This window comes from Triplophysa dalaica, chromosome 23, assembly GCF_015846415.1.
Source record: "Triplophysa dalaica isolate WHDGS20190420 chromosome 23, ASM1584641v1, whole genome shotgun sequence".
Taxonomy (NCBI): Eukaryota; Metazoa; Chordata; class Actinopteri; order Cypriniformes; family Nemacheilidae; genus Triplophysa; species Triplophysa dalaica.
Window position 1 is genome coordinate 5480282 of NC_079564.1, and position 26846 is coordinate 5507127.

General features: G+C 36.6%; 1 protein-coding gene across 7 annotated transcripts in view; it reads right to left on the bottom strand.

Moving 5' to 3' along the window:
* LOC130413215 (RNA-binding Raly-like protein) overlaps positions 1 to 26846 on the bottom strand; it is a 99436-nt gene that overhangs the window by 10797 nt on the left and 61793 nt on the right. For all 7 annotated transcript variants that reach the window (XR_008905464.1, XM_056738258.1, XM_056738257.1 and 4 more), the window contains one exon: positions 1258 to 1333. Coding sequence is in view for 6 of the 7 variants with exons in the window: in XM_056738258.1 (XP_056594236.1) it covers positions 1258 to 1333 (76 nt within the window). In the remaining variant the exon portion in view is untranslated. The remainder of the gene's footprint in view (positions 1 to 1257; positions 1334 to 26846) is intronic.

Sequence of the window (26846 nt, forward strand, 5' to 3'; positions counted from 1 at the left end):
AACACTGCGATACTGTAGCTTCCATCCATACTGCATCAGACAGTAACAGAGAAAGTTTTTAGTTTGATGGTGACCCGAGACTTTCAATTTGTTTGAATACCCAAGAGACACCAAATAGACTTGTTTCACATTCAAATAATAAGGCAAACAGGGCAACATTTTTGTCGATTGTATTAAATTTAATGTTAAATGCAGCAGGGTTCCAAAGTAGACGGAAAGGTTTCAATTTCCTAATAATCTTAGAAAATTGTGACATTTTCTGTTCGTTTCTAGGTTTCATTATTCTAGTATCATTTAATTTTGTATTTTTCCATGCACAGTTGCACCTTGGACAAAATAGAAAAGCAAATAGGTTGGATTTTGATGTCTTTCTTTCAATATATCACGTCTATCTTGTAATTCCTGTCAACAATAGAAATAGGAACGACGTGATTTCTCGTCATTACAGCCTAAGTCACAAATACAAGCTCATTATTTTCTCATTATATGCATGACTTTCATTCCTTCGACTGCTTCTTTCCAAACTAATTAACATGCAAAGCTAGTCTTTGTTAGATTTCGGCCTTCTCAATTAGCCCTGGTTACATAATGCACATTATATTATTCGATATAAAATGCAAATCAATTCTTAAATCATTTAAGAAATGCAACGTGAGGGAAAAATACAACAAAAAAAAACAAGTGTTTGGCATGAAACGCCTTTGAACGCCCAAGTAATTGAATTGCCACAAAGCCATAAATATTTTTTATTTTTTACAAAGAAGAGATTTTTTTTAGTAAATGTATGGAGAAAGAATAGAAATAAAAGCTATAATAAAAAATAAGTACCTTCTGTAACATTTCATTCATTTCCCGCTCTGTTACCCTTTGCAGTCCTCTAAGAGTTAAACAACCCGACCAAACCTGAGACGCAACTGCAGGATCAGCAATTGAACGGATATGCTGATAATCGCAGACTGCGAACCGCTCTGTTCTCTAAACCTGATAATATGACAAATGTGCTGACGGCTTTATTCGACAACCTGAATTTAATCTGCTATTCCTTCAATTTCCTAACAAGGGACTTAAGGTTTACGGAGCGTGTGAGAACAGTGACGGCTTTTCTGTTTACACTGCACTTCATTAGAAGACTTGAAACGCAGACTGGTGACAGCAAATATGAAGTACCGTGGTTGGCACCGTCACCTGAATTTTTTTAATCAAACCTAACATAGACATTCATATACTATGCTTTGTGGTTACTAGTTAAAGACTCACCTGTAAACTGCAGTGAGGGGTCTTTTGGATCCTGCTTTTGGCCTGTAGGGTTTGGGTTCTCCAGCCATGTTGATATCTGCACACAAACAGAAGAAATCCAACCAAATAAATCATCTGATTATGTGATTAAGAGTATGAGTTTGTTCACCGTACGCACACTTGGGTTCATTCAACCCCATCTGGGGGAAAGAAATCCATACAACTTCTCTCTGAATTACCCATTGAATATTTAAACATGGTGATCTAGAGGAGAAAATTGTTTGGAACCCTGGGATATAAAAACTCTTTATCTATATTGGTGTAAATAAATAAATACATGTTATTATTTTCTAAATATTAAGACATAAAATAATTATATTCACGGTACAGAGACATATATTAGGTTAACACAAACTTTATTGTAGATGCGGTAAATCGTGATTAATCGCTTGACAGCCCTAATAATAATACCTCTATAATGGCAAAGATGACACAATCCAAAATTTGTGATCTTTTTCTCAATCATCTGCATTGGACTTTATTCTGCTTGTTTTGAAAATGCTTTAAATAATTTAAAATGTTTTGCTTAAAAAGGACACAATTATGGCTTACATAAATGTCACTTGGCTTGCAATGACATTCATACATTTTTAAGTGTGTCTGGGATTTTGAAGACCTTCTGGGACCACTGTATCTGCCGTTTCTACAAAGTCTAACAGTCATATATCGCAGATGAGACACCAAGATATTTCATTCCTTTCTGCAATGTGTACTGGATCTAGAGTGATATAGTCTTTTTAAGATGAAGATATAAAGCTCGAAGAAGAGAGACTGTATGATGCTAATAAGACACTAAAGTATGATTTTCTACAAACCATCTGTGAACAATATGGAAACATTACACATATAAAAATGACTTGATGTTCAAGACCTTTAAGGAGTAAATATCTAAACTAAAACAGATGTTTTATAGCCAATGAGGTGTGAAAAGGTTGAAAAACCGAAAAGCATACTTGACGTTACATTCACACATATAAGCCCGTTTTAATAAAACCACCATCCAAGAGCGATGGATAAACACAAATGACAGAACATCTATGAAAATAATTTTTATTATTTGACCTACACAGTCGACCCCTGATGTTTTTAGCATTCCTCACAAACACACAGTGCCGTGGCTTCAATAAAGGGGAGAACTGGCGCAGAGGTGCTTTAAGATAAATGGATATGGTTACATTCGTATCCTGGGCTGTGTACTTTCTTGAAGCTCATATTAAAAGCTGATAACAGATGACCTGACACAAACAGAGCGTTGTGTACACCAATTCCAGCATGTAAACATGTCCCGTCATCCCCCAACATACAGAAAATATGCATAATGTACTGTACGCATTATGCAAAAATAGGAAGAATACAAGTACGGTCGTATGCTCTCCAAACATATTGTCTTTACACAACTGACAAACCATGCACAGAAAAATACAACAATAAAATAGCATTCTGTATGAATGAATTCCTGTAAGAATAATATGCCAAAAATATATTTTTACAAGCTTCTCAATGAAATCCTGATATTGATGTGTATTGAATACGGCACATTGGGTTAAAGTGTGACTCACAAGTACTGTATTGATTGAAGACGTGCAAATCTAGGAAACAACACGCATTGAAAATTAGTTTTATGCTTTTGAAAGAAAACTGCACTTATTTCGTTTACCAAATTCTGACCATCCACACTGCATCAGCTTGCATTAAGCGTCACTAGACAGCGCTATACTGTATGATTGTTTTTGTCCGATCTTATAGAAGCTATAAAAAGGTTGAAGCTGTTATTTTAAGGAGAGATTTTATTCATCTGCATGTGCTTGCTGGACTTCAGATGGTTGCCTGGAGACAGGCGGGAGATGAGCGGAGCTCTCCATGGTCCTGAACTCTGGGTCAGCTGAGGGGGGAGCGGCTCTTCTTCCCCGTGTTTGGATTGTAGCATCATGAAAGCGTTCCATTGAGCCCCTCACAAAGGAGACATCCGGAGCATGCGAAACCAGCCAGGTTCTCAATGGAGATATTTAAAAGCAGCCCTGACGTACAAACATTCACATCCACATTACGCGATATGAGAAGCACAAACAGTGTTTAGATACTCTTTAAAAATGTATGAATATAATTGGAACAAAATATCGAGTGGGTAAAAAGCGAAAATCTGATCGATGGACCAACCGACATACCTACCTGCCTGCCATTTGCTAATTTATATATTTTTTCCCATTTTAGAACAGTAGTAAACTCATCAAAACCATGAAATAACGCAATTGTAACTGTGAGAATTATGTTGTGACTAAAAACATCCAAAATAAATGAAATAAATGAAATCAGAACTCTATGTTAAATTTAAGCATCTTTAAAGTAGTCACCCTTTCCCTAGAATATGTAAATCATTGCAATTTTCTATCATCCAGCTCCTTGGGGTGCTTTGAAGCTTTTTAAACAGAATTGAAGGAATTTCCCTCTATGCTGGACTCTTGGCTGCTTTTCGTAATTCGTAAGTAATACTTTTCAAACAAAATAATAATAAAAATGTTGGCAAGAGTATATTTAGTCAGCAGTGATTTCAAACATTAAAACATATTCAAATTAAAAGATTTTTAAAATGATGAGAAATATTTTGGACAAAATATTTGATTAGCTTAATAGGACTGGTTGTTATAATCCCACAATTTCAGCAGTTTAATTGTCCAATAGGACATTTCCCACACCTTATGCAGGTCTGAGGTTTCACTGGTTTGTCATGAGAAATATTTTTGACAAATTACTAGAGGATATAATCTAACATGATTCTCACTTTACATCTGTTTTACTGCTCGCTAGGAAGAAAAGCAAGCGCTTAAAACCTTAATTTTCACCAATTTAGCACACTGACACATCCAAAGGTTCATGCACACACCTTAAAACACACCAAACTGCACACAAACACACTGCTCATCACATCTCTATTGGGAATCTAATAAAAAATGTGAAATCCTACTCTTTGGTAAATATCTCATCTCCATCCCATGTGAAATAATTCAGGATCCGACCATGAGGAATAACATTTCAGAGACTTGACACTGCCATACAATTGCGAAAAAGCTAAGTTGTTACAATAGACCTAGCAACGCTCTTTGATCCGTCTTCAACCAACTTCAACAAAAGGAAACATCTTCAGGTGCAGAGAAGATAGGACTTTCATTCAACATGTTTCATTGGCCACCTCTATTGAAGATAAAAGACAAGCTTGTATGAAAGATGATCTTCATTCTTCAACATGGAAACATCAGACCATAACCGTACCATTATACAAAAGTCAGACAGACACAGAGTTGAACATGGCTTCCTTATGCATTCATTTAAATCTCCTATACTGACCTAATGACAATTTCTGTTAACTCTGCATCAGAAATTTGAAAAAAAAATTATCTGTTGGAGTATCTACATTTGGTGAAGTCAATAGCCTTTAGGGACCACCGCAGGCTGGCGGGCCTCCTCGTGATGTGACGGAAACAAAAACATCAAGTGCAAACTCTGCTTTAAATTAGTAAATAATGCAGTGCCGCAGGCGCCCGAAGGGATCTACGCATTAACTGGCTTATGGTCCACGATGAGACGCATCACGCAGCGAAATGTGAAGGTTGAAGCAAACATAAAACATATTCAGCATGGGTTCGCTGCGATAATCCTCCCTTACCAAACGACGATTGATTTTGATGATAATCGGGCTTGGAAATCTTCCTCTGCACTATAAAAATCCTGTTAGCATGCTTTGAACTGGAGATCAGCGAGCGATTTTTGAGAAGCCAGAAATAGTGGGAAATCACTAACGGCGCTGGAAGTACATAAGGGATTTGAAGGCTTTGAAGTTGATTTGTCGATGTCCGAACGGCTGTGGTTATGTTGGCTTAACGTGATGTGACAAGATCATACACAATATGTTTTCCACACTTCAGAAGGTCAATTAGTTCATAACTGAGGGAACATCTAAACCAGAAAACAGATCAAAGCACTTTGCATCGGGGTCTGTTGCCGTAAAAAGAAATTCCCAAGAATTACGTCCACTGAACTAACAGCAGAAAGTGGCTTGAGGAGACAGAACCCACATCAATTTGTCCAGGATGAGCTTATGTTTCAACTATTTTTGTATTTCTATCTATTGAGACTTGAGAAACTCGCTATACCTTGTTCTCCCGTGACTAGCATAAGTAAGACATCTGCCATAAGTAGCTGGGATTTAATTGTACCATCGGGTACAACAGCTGGACAGAATTTACAAGCTCGTAGCAGGAAGCAGTGAATCGAGTGATTAAGAGATGTTGACAGAACTAATAAGATTCAGTTCGCGACGCTGCACTGTGCTTAGTTTAAATCAATCCAATTTACCTTACGAGAACATCTCGCCAACAGGGTTTGGTTAGGATAAAACAAGCTGTACTCTATGAATAACAACAACAAAAGTGTGCAACACAAAAACAAGTTTTACTTCACCACGTTCTGCACTAGGGCTGTCAGGATATCCAATTTATTTTACTTCATGGTTATCATGGCTGAAAGGAATAGCAGCAGCGGTATTATCACCGTATTTAATTTGCTTTTTTTTTTTAAATAATGCTATTGATCAAATCCATCTTTAGCTGTTAGAGAGAGAGAGAGAGAGAGAGAGAGAGAGAGAGAGAGAGAGAGAGAGAGTTTGTAACTCTTGTTGCTCTTAAAGAAGCAATGTGGAGATTTTTAAGGTGAGGTTGCGAATTCCAACCATGGCTCACTTCATCCCTCCATCATCCCTCCCTTTCGGAGAGTACGGTGGCTAACACAGAACTAAGATGTCGTCACGTTTTCGCTTCTTTGCCTAGGAGAAAACATATTTACGAAACACGCTCTGAGAGCAGTTTGTCCGTTTAGGGCTACTGTAGAAACAACATGACGAATTCCATGCAAGGCGACCCACGGTGTAAATAGATAGAAATAGCTCATTCTAAGGTAGAAAAAACATAACGCTTCCATACATGTAAGGTTATCTTTATACACCTCTGAAGACATATATACATACGTATTTTATATTGCATTTCTGTCAACAGATCCTCAAAAATGACACACTGGACCTTTAAGGCAAATCTTTAAACGGGCTCTGAATGATTTACAATATCATCATATGTGTTGAGTAATACGATATCAATGATCACATTTTTAATATCACGGTTGTTGTCAGTACCGGTATACAGTGTCACCCCATTCTGAACATATATGTGATTTTGCCTGTGTATGTATGTTATGTGAGACCAAGTGTTTAAAATAAAGAGAAGTATGTTTGGATTGAGTCCACTCTCGTCTTCATCACAGTCTCAGGACCATTCCTCGCGGCCCACTGCGATGACCAGGTCGAATTAATCCGTCAGATGTGCACCGCGCCACTGAGATCTATAAACCTGCACTGACAGGGTTATCACACTGCAGACGACAGAGCCGGAGAGAACCGTTATAATGGACAGGGAGACAGGTTGTAAATAAATAAATCTCTGTAAATGCAATCTGAATGTCAAAAGGGTCACCAAAGTGTGATGGTTTTCATTAATGTAGACATTCCTGTATTTAAATCGTTTCACTTAAAAAATGGGATTAATGGATGGGAAAGAACAACACATACACAGGATCTGTAGTAAACACATATTTGGGTGGCAAAACCGAAATTAATATACTGGATATAATTTTTCTCTAACATAAGACATTTTGCCCAACACTCTATTGTCCCTTTATTTGAAAGAGGTCGAAACCACTGCAAGAACAACCAAAGTATAAAAACTTAAAGGGTATTATGCCGCAGGACATGCCATCTACCTCTATTTCTCCTGCAAAGCTGCTTTGTAACGATGTGCATTGTGGAAAGCGCTATATAAATAAAATTGAATTAAATTAATCACAACAACTCACAACACTTCTGACCACACAACTGTATTTAAAAGACTATCCTTAATTCCCACATCACACATCTATTAAGAACGTACATCTGAAGAGTTACGTTTTTTTAATAGTTCTCCCACAAGTTCACAAATCAAACATTGCTTCTTGAACTCTCATGATCGTGCAATGGAAAGATGACTTTCAGTATATATTGACTTAAACACACTACTATAAAGCGATCATTCAGTATTACGAGTTAGGAACGTGACAGCGGCATCCTCATTCAATTCCTTTATATAAAATAGCCAAGAAATCTATGTACCTTTTGTCTTCTATTTTAGAAAGATAGTTGGACAGTGTAAGATTTTTGGATGAACTTATATGAACATTTCTTTACGATGATAATGGCAATAATGGAGAGGATGAGGACATGCTCATGAAAGTGCCATTAAGCGGAAATCTCATCCTGGAATTTATTAAGTAGCTTGATGGATTCACTCAACGTAACATTAGAAGAGGCGAGGTCTGAGTCTTTCTCCTCAAGCAAGATGATCTCAGCTCCTTAAAGCATGAAATGTAAATGGCTAGAAACATCTGCATGGTGTTAACCATTCTGAGAATATGTCAAACCCTACTGATACAGAGTCAGACATTATAGTGTATCACTGTTCACTACTCATGCATGACCTGGTTGAGATTTTGCCTAAATTCAACTGAACAAAACAAGTCTATACAATCTTGATATCCAAATATAAATACATTAATGTATATATAACAACAAACATAAAAACTAAATTTTCTAGATCCATTGCAAATACAGTCCCACTAAAAACCATCAGCTTTTTACCATGAAAACCATTATTGTTGGAAGAGTGTTATTAATCTTATTCCAGCAGGAATTAACACTTAGACCCACAGAGACCAATATAGTTTCATTCAAAACCAACACAAATCCCATTATAACCATTTCTATTGTGTACAGCCAGCTTCTCCAGATACACAATGCAAAGCTACATCGTCTAAACGTTACGCTGATGTTCGTAAACTCACACCGGTTATTTCGACGTTTCCCTTTAAACATGGCCATCCGGAAGGGGTCCAGTTTGACGTTTGGAGATTCCTGCTCGTTGTCGAAAAAGGAGAGATCGCCCGAACCTTCTGCCGTGCTGCTTTAAAACAGATCCGCTTTTTCCGAAGGTGAGGAACCGAGTCGTGCTATCCGATCCGAGACGATACCATTACTGGCAGGAAAGGGGGGTTTCCTTGACGAAAACAACTGTGGTGAAGATATGTTAATATTCATGAGACGTCTCTTTCGAATTGAAGGACACACGTAACGTCGTCCTAACGTAATTAATATTCATAAGCCAAGCCAAGCCATTGGAAGGTCACTAATGTACGTCAGCACAAACTAATTAATATTCAAATAACATAGCGGTCGTAGCAAAATTGTTGAAGTTTGTCGAAATATCAGAACTCGATCTCAAGAATTCGCATCCTACGATAAAACGTCTCCAAAAAAAACTACTCCTTATGCAAATTATTAAAAATGTTAAATTTGATTATTCAATTTAGGCAACATATTTAGCCAAATTGCACAATAAAATATACAAGATATTACAATAGTGCCTTAAATATTAATCCTGCAAATATTTGCATGTTCATATAACAAGATACACGTTAAATAAAGGGGTTAAAACAAGGAACGATCCCTTGCTAAGATATCCCAAAACATGCTGGCAAATGTCTTTCCGAAAAAGCTCAATTTGTCCCAAACATCAATTTCATTTCAATTTTACAGCCAGACTCTATTCTAAATGTAGCTTTTATGCGCAATTTGAGAGTAACATCAAAAGCCTTATATGTTGTGTGCTGGGCATCCATCATATATCATATTACCATGCTTTATACAGAATTGAGTAGGCTATGTTTTTAAGGACGGTACACATTTTTCTAATCTTGATCATGAATGCTTCAACATGTTTTACTCTGCAGCAGCTGTTGTTAAGGAGACAAAGAAAGAAAATATCTTTCTAGTCATGTGTGATTTATACAGTTACTGTGGCTGTCAGTGAGTGCAAAGTGCTATCACTGTGTGGGTAGCTCCTGACCAAAATAGCTTTTAAAATGCAGTACCAGATGCAGAAGATACAAGTAACAATGGTGCCTGCAGCCTCTGGCCTACTTCAAACGTGACAAATCACACATTGTTTTCTGAAGGCAAGATTTTGTGTAACATTATAATTTTTTTTCATGTATCTGGTCTCACAGGAAAGTTATTATGTATGCACAAGTATGTCACATTATGTGAGATGAGAGAACATTTATATAGTATAATCAAATGTATATTGCATTGCAAAGTGTATAATGCAACGCAAGTCGCTTTGGATAAAAGTATCTGCCAAATGCATAAATGTAATGTAAATGTCCTAAAACTGAGCAATCAAAAGTAAGATTAAGTAAAATAAAAAATGTGTTTAATCTTTTTCAGTATTTTCAATTATGTTCAATCAGACATCTGTAGCTATTTCATGTATGGACGATTGCTGCAATATAGGCTACCACTGTCTACACAACAGCACCATCTACTGGACATCCAGCGACACTTTTCTTTCTAATGTGTATATTTTACTGTATTTATATGATAAACACGAGCAGTCTAATATATATAAAATAGCTATATTTTGCTATCGTGTAAAATAAAAGTTACATTTGAGTTATTAAGTAGGTAAATTAAATAAGTGTAAACGAAAACATAACATAAATTTAAGTTTAGCGTTTATAATTGTGTGTTGCATACATGTCAATATTGAAAATAAACAATGTTAGAAGTTTTAGAGAGTTCAAATCGCTAATTCACTTCAGAAAGAACTTGGAACCGCTAATATAAACACACCTGTTGACATTGACAATATTTCCACACCAGTTTGCACTAATATAAATATTAAGAAACATGAGGGTAAGTAAATAACTAAATTAACTGTGGCTGTTCTTTTCATGTCGTAACGTTAGGAATCCATGTGTCAAATATAAGCTTAATTAAATTTGATTTATTACATTATTGCATTGATATTTATCGATTGTTGCTTAATAGTGTTAAACAAGAATCATATACAGCAAATTAGGCCAAACTGCAGTGTTTTACCTTTTCTATCTGTCAAATGCAAAAAACTGTTTTAATTGTTTTTTTTCAGTTTAAACTAGACATCAAATAATGAATACTAAATGATGCTAATGATTGTAAATGGATGAAGCAATGATAGACTGATCTTATAATGCAAGTTAGAGCTAAAGAGTTTTCACATCATAAGCTGAGTATAGGTCTGCCTTATCTAACAGTGTTATATTGCTTGCAGAATGGGTTACCTGATCACACACATACGGTACACACAGCCGAATATCCCAACAAATAATGGGTTTCAAAACAGTGAACGCACCGAGCGTGCAATCCTATTTGTTGAGGTTGCAGAGTGCATTTTTATTTCTCTTAAGGGGTCCCTCTCAATAACCTCTATTCTACCGCACGCAACTCTCAAATAATATAAATTATGAAGACATTGTTCAGTTCAGTAGAGCTGATATTCACTGTGATAGCAGATGGTCTTGGATTGATGGAGTGTGGTTGATGGGTCGTATATTGCATCACAGCACTGAGATTGACAGTCATAAAGTCACACAAAAGGGCCGGGAATAAACTGAATGGAGATTTAGTCTATAAACATCTGGTATGTAAGAAATAGTTCTGCAATGTCTAATCCTATTTGGAAATGTGTTGACCTGGGTTTAATGTCACTGACACCCATTGCTCCTTGTGTGTATCGTATGAATATGCACATTTTGTATATTCATTTGTATAAAAAAGAGAAGATTATCAAAAAAACATGTCATCTAGTACAGTTTTTCTATTCAGGACATTTAGTATACAGTGCATGAAATATCCAGACCATTTTATAATGCTATTACATTTTTAAGGAATTTGATATGTCTGGTTCCTTTATGCATGGTTGTATTCCTGTAGCAAGATGGATAAATAGACATGAATGTACTGTAAACTGCATTGGATAAAAGCGTCAAAATGCATAGATGTAGAAAAGATGTATGAAAAAAACAACATAAATATTACATTACTCGTTTAGTGTTTCAGAGGAATATGGAAAACTGCATTGAGGTGTAACATCCCGATTGTGAGTAAACAATGAAGACATTTTTGAAACAATCTGTGTCTTTTATGTTGGAGGATTTCAGTGTATCATTTATACATAAAATATATCTTGATGTTCTTTGTTTTAATGTTAAATATATCTTGATGTTCACCTGCATTAGCTGCTCTTACTAGAGTACAGTAGCACCTCTGGGCAATTATGCTCTTGTCAGTTTGTGGTAAAATATTATTCAGTACGATAGACTGAAGCATGTGACCTTTAAACAGAAAAAACACAAATCATCATCACACGACTGCAACAGGGATATGAAAAGGTCACATCAAGATAGACAGGTACTCCAGGTGAGAATAAGATGGAAACAAAGATTTCATGAAAGCGAAAAGAATACCCTGCTGCAAAGACTGTCTCTCCGGTTGTCATAACCATAATGCAAAAAAGTCACATCTGTATTGCAAAATAAAAATGATAAAAGCTACACTGTAAATTATTTACATATTATATATTTTTTAAGTATTAGTAATACAAGTTTTGCACTGTATTACAGACCCTGGCTGTGTTACGGTAATTATAATTTGCATGAAGTTGTCTAAATAGGTGTCATCTTGAGCAGACTAAGCTGTCCACCAGTGGTCAAAGGTCTGCATGAAACTGACCAAAATGAAAGGCTAGAGAAATGCAGCACACACTATTCCACATCAGCGAGTCTGAGGTCTGAATCCCGCTGCCTGCATGAGTCATAACACACCGGTCTCGTCCCTTCCTGATTAGAAGCTGATCCGGGGTCAGTGCCCCTGACCCAAGCTCCAAGCTAATTCAGGTTCCCCTGCTGATAATAGACTGATCTGAGGTTTTGTTATAAATTTAGACATGGTTTTCCTCCTACCGAAGGGAAGGTGTTTTTGGAGATAAAAGGGATTAGAAATGGTGGGGATGGTTTTGGTCTGTAAATTAATCTCGGGGAGATTACCAGGGTACTCTTTTTGGGGGGGGAGATATGTATCCAGTGTACTCTTCTTAATACAGGGTTAAATCTACATGTAGGGAAATAAGACGTTACTTGGAGACTATGTACGTAAACAAAGCCCCTGTTGAAGAATGTTTATAAACCGAGACAATTAAACCATTTTGGTTACCACCGCAGTTACAGTATCAGCCACAGTGTGGCGCTCTATGATTACCATGAATCAGTTTAGCATCTGTGGCTGGATTCAGATGATCTCCAAGACTGGCAACAACACAATTCCACAAAGAAATGATTAGTTAATACAATCTGATTTAGGCACCATCAAGAGTTATTCATCCTATCTAGAGACTAAATTACACTCGACAGCAGATTTCAGAACTGAAGGGTGGGAACGAAGAGGAATATGGATTCATTTTCTTGGCTGATATGAAGTGCAAGACTTGAGCTCATAATAAAAATGTCACCGTGAAATCGGGCCAAGGGTCAGTTTGTTTAACACTCCAGACCAGCGCTCGTTCAATAATGTAAAGTAAGCATATTAGGAATTTCATTGTACAGTGTGAAGGTGTGAAGGTCTCGGCGTGACTTGAGTCACCAATAGATGTCCTGCTTTTTAAAGCATTATAAGAATTTATCTGTTTAACAACTCTCAGAGAAAAATATTATTGCTGAGGGGATGATCTTTGATAGAGCTTTTATGCAAATGCAATTCAGATAAATGTTGAGATAAAGTGAAATTAGGAAGTTATTAAAGTTTAAAGATGGAGATGACATTTCAACAAAATTCAACACATTTTTTTAAGTGACAATATGGATTAAAGTTTTTTAAGTTAAATTCAATTGTCATTATAAGTCACTTGAATTTAAATGATATAAAATATTATATCTTTTCGGACTTAAAAATAATAGTTGAAACGATTTAAGTTTAAGTTACATGAACTTCAGCTATTTTCAGCTATTAATGCAGTTAAATATAATTTAAAATTTTCACCAGAATTTGTTTTGACAATTTTTTTAAGGCAGCTTTAGAACTACAGTTTGAATTTGAAATAGTTCATTTTTTATATTGTTATCCGGAATCCTGTTTATCTATTTTGTATATTAAACATCAAATGTTACACATATACATACAATATATATACTTATAGAATTTTGATGATTTTTTTATTTCTCAAACTACTTTTTGCTGAAAATGTAAGGTGTTAAAAATCTATTTAATCTTATCGGTGTCTAGTTGAAACAATTGAGTTTTTAAAGAGATCCCATTAATGATTTTCTCCCCTAACCTCCGATTCACAGCTCGAAATGCAGGTACAGACTCCTGGAGCGACCGAGGTTAAGTGTTTAGCTCAGGGGCACGGTGGTAACAGGACAGCGATGGGATTTGAGTAACTCTCTGTTTCCTGAGTCACACCCACTTGAGATTAAACCTGCAACCGGAGGCAAGCTCCACATTACTCTATTCGACTCCTTTTCTGCGTGGAGAGCCAGGGGCAACCAGAGGTTGACGGATCCCTTATTTGGCATTAGATGTTTGCAGTAAACTTCCCTGGACTTGCCTCCTCCTGTATCCTCCCCCATTACATTTTAACTGGAACATCTCCTGTACTTCCTCCAGGCATCAGCAGTAGATCAAAGAGGTTTATGGAAGCCTCTCGTCGAACTGCCGCATTAACGCTGTTGAAGCAGCGCTGATGGTCGTCAGGGCTCGACAGTCATGAGTCAGTGCTTCGTTCCGGATGCACTTTAAGATCTATTTTTTTCCTGTTTTATATACTTATAATTACTGGAAAGTAGAATGGCGGCAGTTGGATTCCATAGTATGCATTCTGTGGGGGAGGAAGCAGGGACTTTTATGAAGCACTCAGAGGTTGAAGAGTAATTACAGGCGATGCGCTGATTAAAGTCATCGTGTTACACATCGTACTGATGCTTTCCATGGGTATAATAGACTCAAGTTTGGCCATCATGCTGTGGATAAGTGTGGTGCAGTCTGCTCAGCTGGAGAGATAAGGGTCAGCTGTTGAAAGCCAGTTGTGGAAGTGAAAAGAGCAGGAATCAGAAATCTTGCTTTAAAATGAAAAAAAAACGATTTAGTCACTGTAAGGTTCAATTGTTGAGTAGGGACAAAAGTAAATGTAAATTGTGATACACTTCGAAATTATATTGTCTTTACTAGGGATGAGGTTCGATTGAATTTTATCGATTCTGGTTCTTCTTATTGATTCTGATTCTGATCCGGTTTTGATACCAAAGTTGTAAAAAAAGAAAACATTTAGAAATCAACCTGTATGATTATTTAGCCTACTTTTTGACTGGGTTTTCTGTGTGTGTGTGTGTGTGTGTGTGTGTGTGCCTGCGTGCATGTGTGTACACAAAGCAACAATGTCTTGAATGATTTATTAAAATTTGTTTTACCATAGTTTATCAACAAATATCATATGGTACATTTGTGGTTACTGTGCTTTACTACAAATACTAAAGTTAAAGTATAGTTACTATAGTAAAAATATGCTTAATCTTCATAAGGGCTTTTATTAATAAATAGGCAGATCCCAAGTAAACATACACATTTCTGAAAGTGTGCCCACAGGAATTGATAGGAAGTGAAATTGTATTTTTATACCAAGTATCCGATTCCTGACCTTTCGATTCAGATTCCAGAATTGGAATTGATTTTCGATATCCAACCCCGGTCTTCACACACACACACATATAAAAATTACTTTTCTTTCTTTAAGTAGAAATGTGATGTTTCTTTTTCTGTTTGCAAAGATGAATCCCTTTTTAAAGTGTCTATTCCTCCCAAATCCAGAAACGCACGGATGAGATCTCTTTCCATTACGTCTCCTAGACATCAATAAGATTAAACGGAGATCAAAGAGACCTCATAACAAACTTTGCTCAGATTTGACAAGTCAATCAAAAGTCAATATTGTTGAAGATCTCAATATGAATTCAAACATTTTACATCAGATTTGTCCAAATTCAGATTATTTTACCTCTACAATCCACGTGCATTCATTTACACCTCCATATTCTTTATGCACTTTTACTTTTTTCAATTTTTTTAATCAAAGCAGTTTTAGGAGAACTCAATACTCCATCAAATGTTCTGAGCACTGATAGAGCAATAAAGTCTCTGGGCTGGACTTTAAGGGGAAGAAATTGGTGACATGTTTGAACAAATGCAACCCTTTCACGCAATAGTTCAGTAATAAAGCATCTAATAGTGCAGTGTTAATGGTGCTATAAACAATCTCAGTTATTTTGGGAACCTCTTAACACACTAAACACAGAAGACAGAGTGCATTTTTTGATAGGATATGTTTTCGGTTCGGCTGAAAACCTCCCTCGATTCATCGTGGCTGTTTACAGAGCTCAGGGCTGTCAAAGTGACAGGTCTCAGGACACCCATTTTAGTGATATCTGTCAAGCAGTAGGGACAATTTATGCACGGTGTTAAACAACGATCTCTCAGCGAGAGAAAAGACGCAGATACACAGATATGTGTGAGGACGATGATGACATGAAGAGATAGATCAGAAGGTAGGAACGAAGCTTTGAGGATGAGGCCGCGAGCGAGAAATTCAGAAGCCGGAGATTTTGCATTTCATTACCGTACAGCCATCATTAAATCATACTGATTTAAAACCCGCATCCTCCTCTTATCGAGCGAATCAGATCTCTGATTTATGTTTGCATTAAAAGGGCACGTTGATGTGTTTGACATGAGCCGCGTGGAATTTTAATGAGTGTTTAGTCAACCAGATTGACTTGCAGGAGTTTCTCCGCCTTCTTGCAGAAAGTTGAAACTAAAGGTAAACATTGGATTAGTCACACTAAATTTAGATTCAAAGTATGAGGAGTGAAATGGAATATATACATAATTTGAAACATTTAGGTCTCTGTCATCCTTAGTTCTTTTTAGATCAACTATATGGACAAAAGTATTGGGACGCCCCTTTAAGTTAAGGTTCACTAGAGCAGGGGTTTTCAAACTGAGGTCCGGAGACCCCAAGGGGGCCTCCAAAAGGTTCCAAGTGGTCCCCCAGAAATTTTATAGGAAGAAAGATTGTTTAGTTGTTTAGACAAACTGTGTTTATGTGCTTTATTTGCTATGAATAGTTTCCTGAATTGTTTTTATTTAAATTTTTCTAGTGAGTTTGGTTGCCAACTATTTATGTTTAAAAAGTTGTTGTCTTTATAACATCCTATAACTTTTTATCTAACAAACTTTAAACAATTCTTTTTCACAGAAAAAAATAAACATTGATATATATTTTAGAAAAGGGGGTCCCTCACAAAAGGTTAATCATGTTTGGGGGTCCTTGGCATCATAAAGTTTGAAAATGCCTGCTGAACAGCATTTTCAGTTACCTTAAAAGCCCCAGGATTCGTTTTCGCTTTGCGATGATCTCAATTTCTAATGATAACACTGAAAATGGTTCTAAGTACAGCCCAGGATGACCGTAATTGCGTGACATTTGAAAAAGCCGTCTAAATATAGAAAGGCGGTCACGAGTAAATGTCGAAACTCTCTCAGCGTTACGACGTCCTGGGTGGTTTGTGCGTGATCATCGTTTTGTGCCTCGCATGCATCCTACCGATTGTGTCATAATAATGCCGGCTGTCATAAGTCCTGCCTCTTTTCTTCCTTTAAAGATAGTATTATCAATTAATGAGCATTTTCTGTACTCTTGTAAGTCCTGCTGTCACAAGATAACTCCCACATTGTATCTGGCACAGACACGTTTTATTATCTCGCTGCCGTGGGAATGAAACCCTTACCTATCTTTATTTCACACACGCAAACACGCTGATATTTACCTGTGAATTTTCTAGCTCAGACTGGGAAAATACGGCACACACAAACGGAGGCCTCACGCCGATTCATTTCAATAGAAATGAAAAGCCTCGCGTCCAAAATCGCCGTCTGTGTGCAAACCCACCATGTTTGTTTTCAGTAAACCCAACGCTTAGGAAATCTGTCGTGTTCTTTCATCGCGTGGCGTGGCACAGGGACATTGTTTGCAGGGCAGAGGATAAAAAAAGCACAACACTCTGATTCACAACCTAGGGAGCTACATTGCTGTCCACATAGGAAGCAAGTTTGAAGGGATTCGGATCCATTTGTGTCTGGGGCTGTTTTGGAACGCAGCTCTTGTCTTCATCAGGTTGGCACCTGCGACTGTCGGCATATGAGACCTGTCAGATGCTTGTGTTTGATTTGGGTAATTCAGTAGACATCGGTGTCCAGCATAAACCCATGAGAGAATCACTGACGGGGAACGGCGTGCCAGTATCTGCTCATTACGCACTAGGCCAGTGAGTTAGTGTGCGCAAAGTGAAATGGATTATCCAAGCGCTGTGTTAGGACAAACAGCCCTAATTCTTTGATTACAAATTAGGGTACATGTGCGAGGGGATTTTAAGCCGTATATCAAAGCCGTGAATGAAAAAAGCTCAAGGGCAGGGCTGTGTGAGGTTTTCTTTGAAAGAGAAATCTGCTTACGGGGATAATATATGTGTATATTGCGTAAAGAAACGCAGCTTTTCTATATCAAACATCCACCCAGTATTTTGTTCTAGCCAAGTTTTATTAGGTTATTTGTCTAGGCATTGTGTTTGTAGTAATTCTTTTTATTCTCAAAGGTAATTGTCATTAGATTCTCATTACTGTACAGCACTTTAATTTAAAGATGAAAGTAACTGTTGTATCACAGTATATACAGCAGTGGCAAAAAAGCACTGTTTAAAAGTAATATTTTCCGATTAAACCATCCAACTACGTGGTGTATAGTACAAGTGAAGAAGATATCACTGTAAAACAAATTGTCTACGTTACAATGTATTATGGGTTTTATTTTCCTATAAAAACATGCATAGAAAATCAAAAAGATCACAGCAAACATTAAGCACAGTTTGATCAGTTTTAAATATTTTGTTGATTCTATCTTGTTTGTTGACTAAAGCAGTGAATCTCCTGGGTCTTGACTCAGTAAGCTTTGCTTCTGTGTTGTGTGCATTTTTTTGCAAATCCTCCTAAATTGGCAAGCTTAGTTTTAGTTTGTACTTCAAATATAACTTCACACAACACACATACAACATCTTTAATACATCCCTCAAAATATATTCGAATAAAAAGCAAACCAGACAATTTTTCCATAATGGACGTGACTTTTGGCTACAACTGTTACTGTATGTAGATTTTTTTATTTCAATGAGAATACATTAAAAGAAAGGCCAATAATACCATGATTCAATACAAAATTTAATTAAAAAAGCATATTGGTTTTTCACAATACAGTCATGGAAATTAATATTCAAACAATCTTAATGAGCCTCAAAATAGGCTTAATTTTCTTTAGAAAGAATACGTTCTAGTTTCTTTTTAATGCTAGAAACCTTACATACTTATGTACAATGGCATTTACAGCCGCAGAAAAAATCAATCATGTATTTAGGAAAAGTTTATAAATGACTTTTTATGCAATAGCTTGGATTTTTATCACAGTTTTCATGTGTCTTATCATGCTGTCAGTCGGTCACATCGCTGTTGGATGACTTTGTCTCTCCTGAGGTTTGATTTTATCGAAATTCCACAGACACTGGACTGAAATGACCACAATACATCTCCGAAATGCTGATTAAATGAAACATTTGAAATAGTTTCCTAATTTGTTTACAGCTGTACATATATTTTAGACACGTCTTTCATTAGAAAGCATGAGATAGCAGTTTGTGAATCAGTGGAATAATATGACATACAATTTTCTACAACATTCTCATCTCCGCAGTGACCTTGTTTAGTCAAAGCTAGAATAACACAATCCTCATGCCACAGGAATAGCACACACACAGGAGATGTCTGTCCAGTTTGGCTCTCGATTATGTATGATAATGTTACTGTGTGAGCCTCCAGCACACGCCAGTGGGCAACAAATCAAGACCTATGGGATGTCAGTGATGAGGACGCTGTTTGTTCAGCAATCACATCAGAGCCTCGAAGTCTGCTAATAATGAACACACAACACACACACACTCAGTCATTCAGGACGCATTGCGATTGCTCACAAGGTCAATGAGTATTGAAGACAGATAGCCGTCTGGAAGAAGCTAAATGTCTCCTGCTGCGGATAGACTTCAGAGAACCATATATGAGATCCTGTGGCAATAAATGATTGGAAATATTTGTTCCTTCTTTCTCATCTCATCTTATAAACTGTCTCTGAAAGCGATAGAACACGATTTTGATTGTGGGAACAAACACAGGTTATAACTTATTGTTATTCTGTCTACCCCTTCATAGCCCTGTTTGTGTTGCTCTATTCTATTGTAAGACTAACAATCGTATTGCAAAACTTCCTTTGTGATATATAAGAAATAAACACTATTTTTAAAAACATAGTAAAATTGCACAGTATACCATGATAAGCAGTATAGTACAACGATTTTACTACAGTAAAAAGTATTCTTGGTATGACAGCAGTGCGTAAGGCCACTGGTAAATATTACTGTAAACCCTTTTATTGCATTTACATTTAGTCATTTAGCAGACGCTTTATCCAAAGCGACATACAAAGTAGGGGAAAACAATAGAGCGATTTGTGCAACGAAAGACAAAAACTGGTCTCAGTCAGCCTATCACAGTAAACTAAGCTTAGATTTTTTTTGGGTTATATAATACAGCATTTTTTGCATAAGCTGCAGGTTGTTTACATTTATTTTTCATAATCTATAACATGTTGAACGGTCTACTTGGCTATGCCAAAATGCATCGTGGAATCAAATTTGACTGTGTGTCCCCATATTTGACAATTTATTTAAGCGATAAGAACAGACAAGGAACCTATAATAGGTAAAAGAACAGAAGAGAAGAGAGTAAATAGAAGTGAGAAGATAAGATGTTCTCTTTGACCAGATCTCCAGGCTCTGTCTGTCTGGTCTTTCTAGTTTTGTGATTTTCACTGTGATAATTCATTAGTATTCCTATTCCTGCATTTCCTATCCTCTAGAAAAAAACAACCGCTGCAGTTCTCCCACTTTTATGCCGTTTACATGGATTTTTTTCATTTGATTCGGGCACTTACAATGGTGAATGGAGAAAACAATACATCTCTTGTAACCTTTTAGTCTGAGCTTTACCAATGAAGGCTTCCTGTGTTACAGACGGGTCGTACTGAATATCAGACCCATCATCTCCTCCTTTGGATCCTATTGACTGGAGAAAGCAACCCGGCAGCATTTCTGTTTATCTTAAAAGTGATACTTCACCCAAAAATGAAAATTCCATTGTAGGTACCATAGTGCTGTACTACGTTCTTCAAAAGTAGTTTTTCCTACTATGGTAGACAATGGGTTTTGAGATCTGTTTGGTTATAAGCATTATTCCAAATATCTGTCTCTGTGTTCATCACAACAAATAAATTTATACACATTTGGAACAACACGAAGGTAAGTAAATGATGACAGCATTTTTTGGGAGAAGTATCACTTTAACAGGAGTTACAATGCTGGTGCAGGACTCTTTAAAAGTATGTGACTTTTGTCAATGGTTGTCAATGGTGGCCAAGAACTGTTTGGTTACAAACACTTTTCAAAATGTGTTTATCAGAACAAAGAAATTTACATTTAACTTTTAATTTTATTTAACTCGAGAATGAGTAAATAAAGACAGAATTGCTATTTTTGTGTGAACTGTCCATCCATCCATCCATCCATTTTCTACCGCTTATCCGAACTACCTCGGGTCACGGGGAGCCTGCGCCTATCTCAGGAGTCATCGGGCATCAAGTTTCTTAACATAAAGCTGTGGAACACTAAATTGTTAAGGCCCCCTTTTTTGTGATTTTAAGCCACTCACCTGAGCAATAAATACTATGGACCCTCGAAAAATCATCAAGACAGCCCTCATCTCACAGGCGCAAGAAAAAAATTGCATAGTCCCAAAACTAGGGACTATTAAAGAAAATCCCCTCAAAGAAATCTGCACATGTAAAACATCTCTGAAGAAACTGTACCTATGTAACTCTGGATGTTTTATCTCCAAAATATTTGCTATTTGGGTCTACAACACCAACAAACCTTCACCCATTATACAGATCCAAACATGAGGTTGAATATTTCATAAAATACTTTGTATAAACAGTTGTATACATCGCTCCCCTCAACAATTAGTCCAGCATCTTCAGATTCCACCATGTAATAAATTCTTATTGGTCTTAGACTGCCAAAGCCTTAAGCGCAGAAGATGGGATTCATACTTTGCGTGTGCAGTAGATATATGTAAGCCGGCGTTCTTTATCCCCGGGCCTCACAAACTGTTTCCTACAGGTGCCACTCTCTGGAGATGTCATTAGCAACCCAAGTCTGACTGTAGCTGTGGGCGGAAGATTCTCTGTAGTCGACTAAGAAGTACAGCGTCCTCAGCACAACATCCAGGGAACACATGCTTTGGCTTGCGGTACCGATCGAAAATTTCTGCAGCCCTGAGGCTCCTCATACAGAGCTCATCATTCTTCAGCATTGAATTAGACCTTCAGAAACTAGAGGCAGAAATGGCATGCTGGGCAGTTTGTTCCCTCACTAAACAGCATCATAAATATAAAGGTTCTACGAAGAAAAAGTGTGATGCTAGAAGAGAACATATTGTTACAACGGATTTCTAAAAGGAACATTACACCCAAATGTTAAAATTCTTCCATAATTGACCCATCCCAGATGCACATGACTTTATTTCTTGAGTTGAACACATGCAAATTATTATATTTTAAAATACAGTCATTTGATCTTTTTACTGTATATGGTTAATAAAAAGCACATCCGTCCATCATTAAAATAATCAAAATGACTCAAGAGGGTTAATATACTGTACGTCTTTGTGAAGCAAAATTATACATTTGTTGAGTTAATTAAGCGAACTATGTGTTGTGTATCAATGAAAACAAGCAAATCTAAACTCAAATATGGCACTTTGTCAATCACTTTGAATATCATTGGTGCTCACATGTCTTGACATTTTGACATTGATTGATATTTAATACATTTACATTTAGTCATTAAGCAGACACTTTTATCCAAAGCAATTTACAGAGAGTTCAGGGAACAATAAAACAATACGTCATACAGGAGAAATATTCAATTATTCATTTGTTTTTAAAGAAAGAAAGTCATATTTATCTGGAATTACATACGGGTGAGTAAAAAATACAATTTATTTGGTCACACTTCCGTATAGGGGGCAATTCTCGCTATTAACAACCCATTAACTATGACTTTTTCCCCAATTAACTCTTAATTTGTGGCTTTTTAATAGTAAGTAAGGTAGTTGTTAGGTTTAGGGATTGGGTAGGATCAGGGATGAAGTGTATGGTCATGCAGAATATGTGCTTTCTAAGTACTAATAAACAGCCAATATGCCAATAATAGGCGTGCTAATAACAACTAGTTAATAGTGAGAATTGCCCCATATACTGAAGTGTTACCAAATTTTCCTATACAGGTAAATTATTCATTTAAAAATACTTATTGGTCTTTGGATTTTCACAAAATCGTTGGTATTAGAATTTGTCTGATCTCCAACACATCTAACATAGCCTACTTAAGATATGATAAGCACTTTACAATCTAATCTTTTTTTTGAATTTCAGATAATTTTGTAGGTAACAAAGTTACAAATTTTGTGTGTACCGTTTCTTTAAATATACCACCCTTAAACACAAACATTACGTATTCAATTCTTTTTGACTGTTTAAAGGTTGCTACTATCTTTAAAGTACGTTTTTGCAATAAACAGTACCAAGAAATACATGAACGTATTAAAAAAGTATCTTAAATTGAGTTGGATGATTTCATTTTAGATGAGATGGAGATCTGGACGGCAACTACTGGCACGTAAGAGCTGAACATATGTGCGAACAGACACAACGCTGAGCTGACACATGGAGAAATTCTCTTCGGCTCATATCAGCATATTCACACGCAGAAAAAACAAACTAAAGGAGCCTGTGGTCAAATATGGAGAGGGACAAACACGAGACACGAGGGTCTGCAGAGCCCGTGGAGTGAGCAGCGCTTCACCCGAGGGTAACATCACAACGTGATTTTAGGATTCCCAGCCTCGATGTCGAATCATATCATGAAGTATAAATAAGGACTTATGATTTAATATACGGGCTTATATTTAAAATTCCCTCTGCTTTTTAGGAAGTTGAAGCTTTTTATCATAAAGAAAATCATCACCTTCAAGTTTTCAGCAACTAAGCCGACTGCTAAGGTCATATCTATGAGTAATAATGAGCTGTCATTTTGATCCATCTTCATTAGAAGAACCCTTTCATACAAGAATTAAATAGTTAAGGAAGAATAATGTAAGGGTTATTTTCTTTCCACATTTCAGGAAATCTAATTTAAATGAAGCAATACATTAGTTAGAAATTAATTTTCTTTTAATAAAGCAATAAGCCACAGACTCCTTTTTACTGAAGTATGAAGTATGACACTTCAGGTGGTTTACGGCTTTTATAAAACATCAAAATGATTGCAAGCAAATTCATTGCAATTGCTATGTTTAATATATGATTTGATTTATTAATAATAGTTGGATAGTTATATTATGGTTTGTACTATAAGCAATGTAAACATTTTAATAATATGATGATATAATATAGTTGCCCCAAAAGTGCGATTATCTTCTATTCTACAATTCAGAGTTTAGATCCGTTCATAATAGAGGTTATAAGATACTGTCACTATATTTCCTGCCATCTGATAATTCTCTCTATTTTGATCCTACAGGGAAAGCCTCTGGTGGGTTTCTCTTATAAGGCATGGATTAGTGTCTCGCGTGAAGGTTGAGCATTAGACGAAGAATCAATACTTGTGTTCCACTGCTGACTCTAAATGGCCGGAGGGGGAAGCTTTCGGTAAAAAAATCTTACGAGATATATAAAATAAAACAAGGATGCCGTGCGGTTTCCTGGCCCTGTATGACCCTATTGTATTTGGCCTGATATTGCAGGAACACGGGATGCCCTGAGTTTTAAGAGACAAAGGACCTTTGATGAAGTAAACACAAGCCTCAGAATAACATGTAGCAAAAAAGAACCACAAATCACTGATGTCTGCGATGTGAACTATAGCGTGACTGTAAAACATGGCTGAAGAATTATGTAAATGTGTCATAAATTGTGTTTTGTTTGATCCGGTCATTACTTTGGGGCGTTGAGAAATTTTCATTACGACATTACAACATTTCAGTCCCGAAGGCAGAAAATGTTTTAAGTGCCAAGAAAATGAAATTACAGGTTTTTTAGAGGCATTCAGTATTTTATTACTGTGACGCTGACCATTTTGGGATTTTATAATGACATTTATTGCAGTGATGGCCGGTTACTGAGTTAATATAGGATATGGGTATTTGACTTTTTGCTGCGTGTCAGCAAAAAGTAAAAAATCTTATGCTTTTCCTATAATATATATAAATCATATCAAAATAATATATTATTAACCCTTTGTTTTCTAAATTTTTGCTATGTCATGTGTGTTATATATGTGTTACATTGGTCAATTTTGGGTGTTTAGTTGTCCACAGCTTTTTGGGTCACCCATAAAACATTCGGTAGTGACTTACGTGAACATTGCTTATTACAAGCATTCATAATGTGAAAACACTTAAATAAGTAAAAAACATTTTGTACCGTTGCCCTCATTTATAAAGCGATAATAGCGCCTTCCTTTCTTATTCATTTCATCGATATCATATTTTCTGATATGACAATTAGCTTTTCTAAAACTTAAAATTTTGACAGCACATTCAGACATCATATCTAAGTGACAGTACTTTGAAATATCCAAGACATTTTTTCCCAGGAACCATTAAAGCGGACCTTAATCGTGGACTCCCTCTGAACCCACTTTGAGAAAAAGAGCTTCCTCTGAATTTCCCCTCGCAAAATTGGCACACAAGCTACTCTTGTCATCTACAGACATGTGCTGACCTGTTCTTGGCCTTTAAAACAGTGTATTATGGGAAGGCACCAGGTAAGAAAAGACATAATTACACAACTCGGTGGTTGCCATGGCAAATCCGGATACAGATTGGTTCTTTGTTCATTCACAGTCAATTCCGCGACTCTCAAGCAACATCTTTTGTTTTGTCTATATTCTGTGTTGAAATATTAAAGCCATAAAATCAGCTTCAGCTGAAATGAGGCCGCAGAAAATGTTCTTTCCCCAAAACAAGGCTGAATAACAGAGACTATGATGTACCCGAACCTGTAAAAGATCTGATCATAATGAGATTTGCCCTCCGGCTGTATATATTCCCACCACACAACTATTGTTTTTAGCTCCATTTTCTGTGCCGTTTTATTTTTTATAGTTCTCCAGATAGACAAACTTAGTGAACAGGAACAGAACTGAATAAATATACAAAACTCAAAGGTTAAGCCCATATGAGATGTGCCAACACGTACCCCCTTTTCATGCCCTGCTACACATATTGAGCGATGTGCAAGATATGATTATGAAATAATTCAACAATATCAATCTGATCAAAATGTACCGACAATAGAATGACTGTATTCTGGTATTCCAGCATTAGAAATTTGTGCTGAAGGGTTGTACATATATTTATATTTTTGTATTTTTTGGTGAGATCTCACAAGTCACGAGTCAGTCTTCAGAGAGAAAGAGAGAGAACAAAGCCAGAATTTCAAATGCAGTCTTATAAACTCCCATTTATAATTAATCAGAATGTGGAACATGAACTTTTATCTCCCAGGGAACAAGCGGGAAGGAACAAGATGATTCTCTGGATGTGAATGCAGATGTCTCTCTCTCTCTTGCTCTCTATCGAATGTCTCGCATATTCCCAGCAAAGAGAGAGAGAGAGAGAGAGAGAGAAACAAAACATGAGACTTGGCAAGGCATGAAATGTCTCTCCAACATCTCAACCTAGATTCTGCACAGCAGCACATACCTGACACAGTTCATTTATGTAGCAAGCACACCTGTGGTGAGGATCATTTCGGCAAGGGACTCGACTTTCCACTTGTGTCTATTTCATGGCTCGCACTATAGCCCGATTCCTTCGGTCTGAGAAAATGATAAACGTGTGGGTGTAGAGCGGTGCGATTGTTTTTGGAATGGATAGTTCTGGTCCTGGATTGCATCATTTGAGGTGCTATTAGTGTCACTAAATAGTTTTATTGCACAGCGACATTTTGTTCATGTCTAATAGGATGGCATTTAATGATTTTTAAAATGGCATTTTATTAAACATTTGTACAAATGTGTCCACTAGAGATATGGTATATTAATTATATAGAAGACGAGACATAATTAATTTAAGTTGGTGAAGGAAATGTGACAATTGGAGAGCAGGACTAGTTTCAGAGTAGTCAAGATGTGGATGATGATGTTTTTTTAAAGGTCTTTTTTATGATTTGATGCAGTAGAGAGTACGATGGGTTCTATGTAGGAGTCTACTTTAGAGAAAAGCAATAAACCGCCATGGAATGATTTTACCACGGTTATGGACTGTTCTGAGGTCT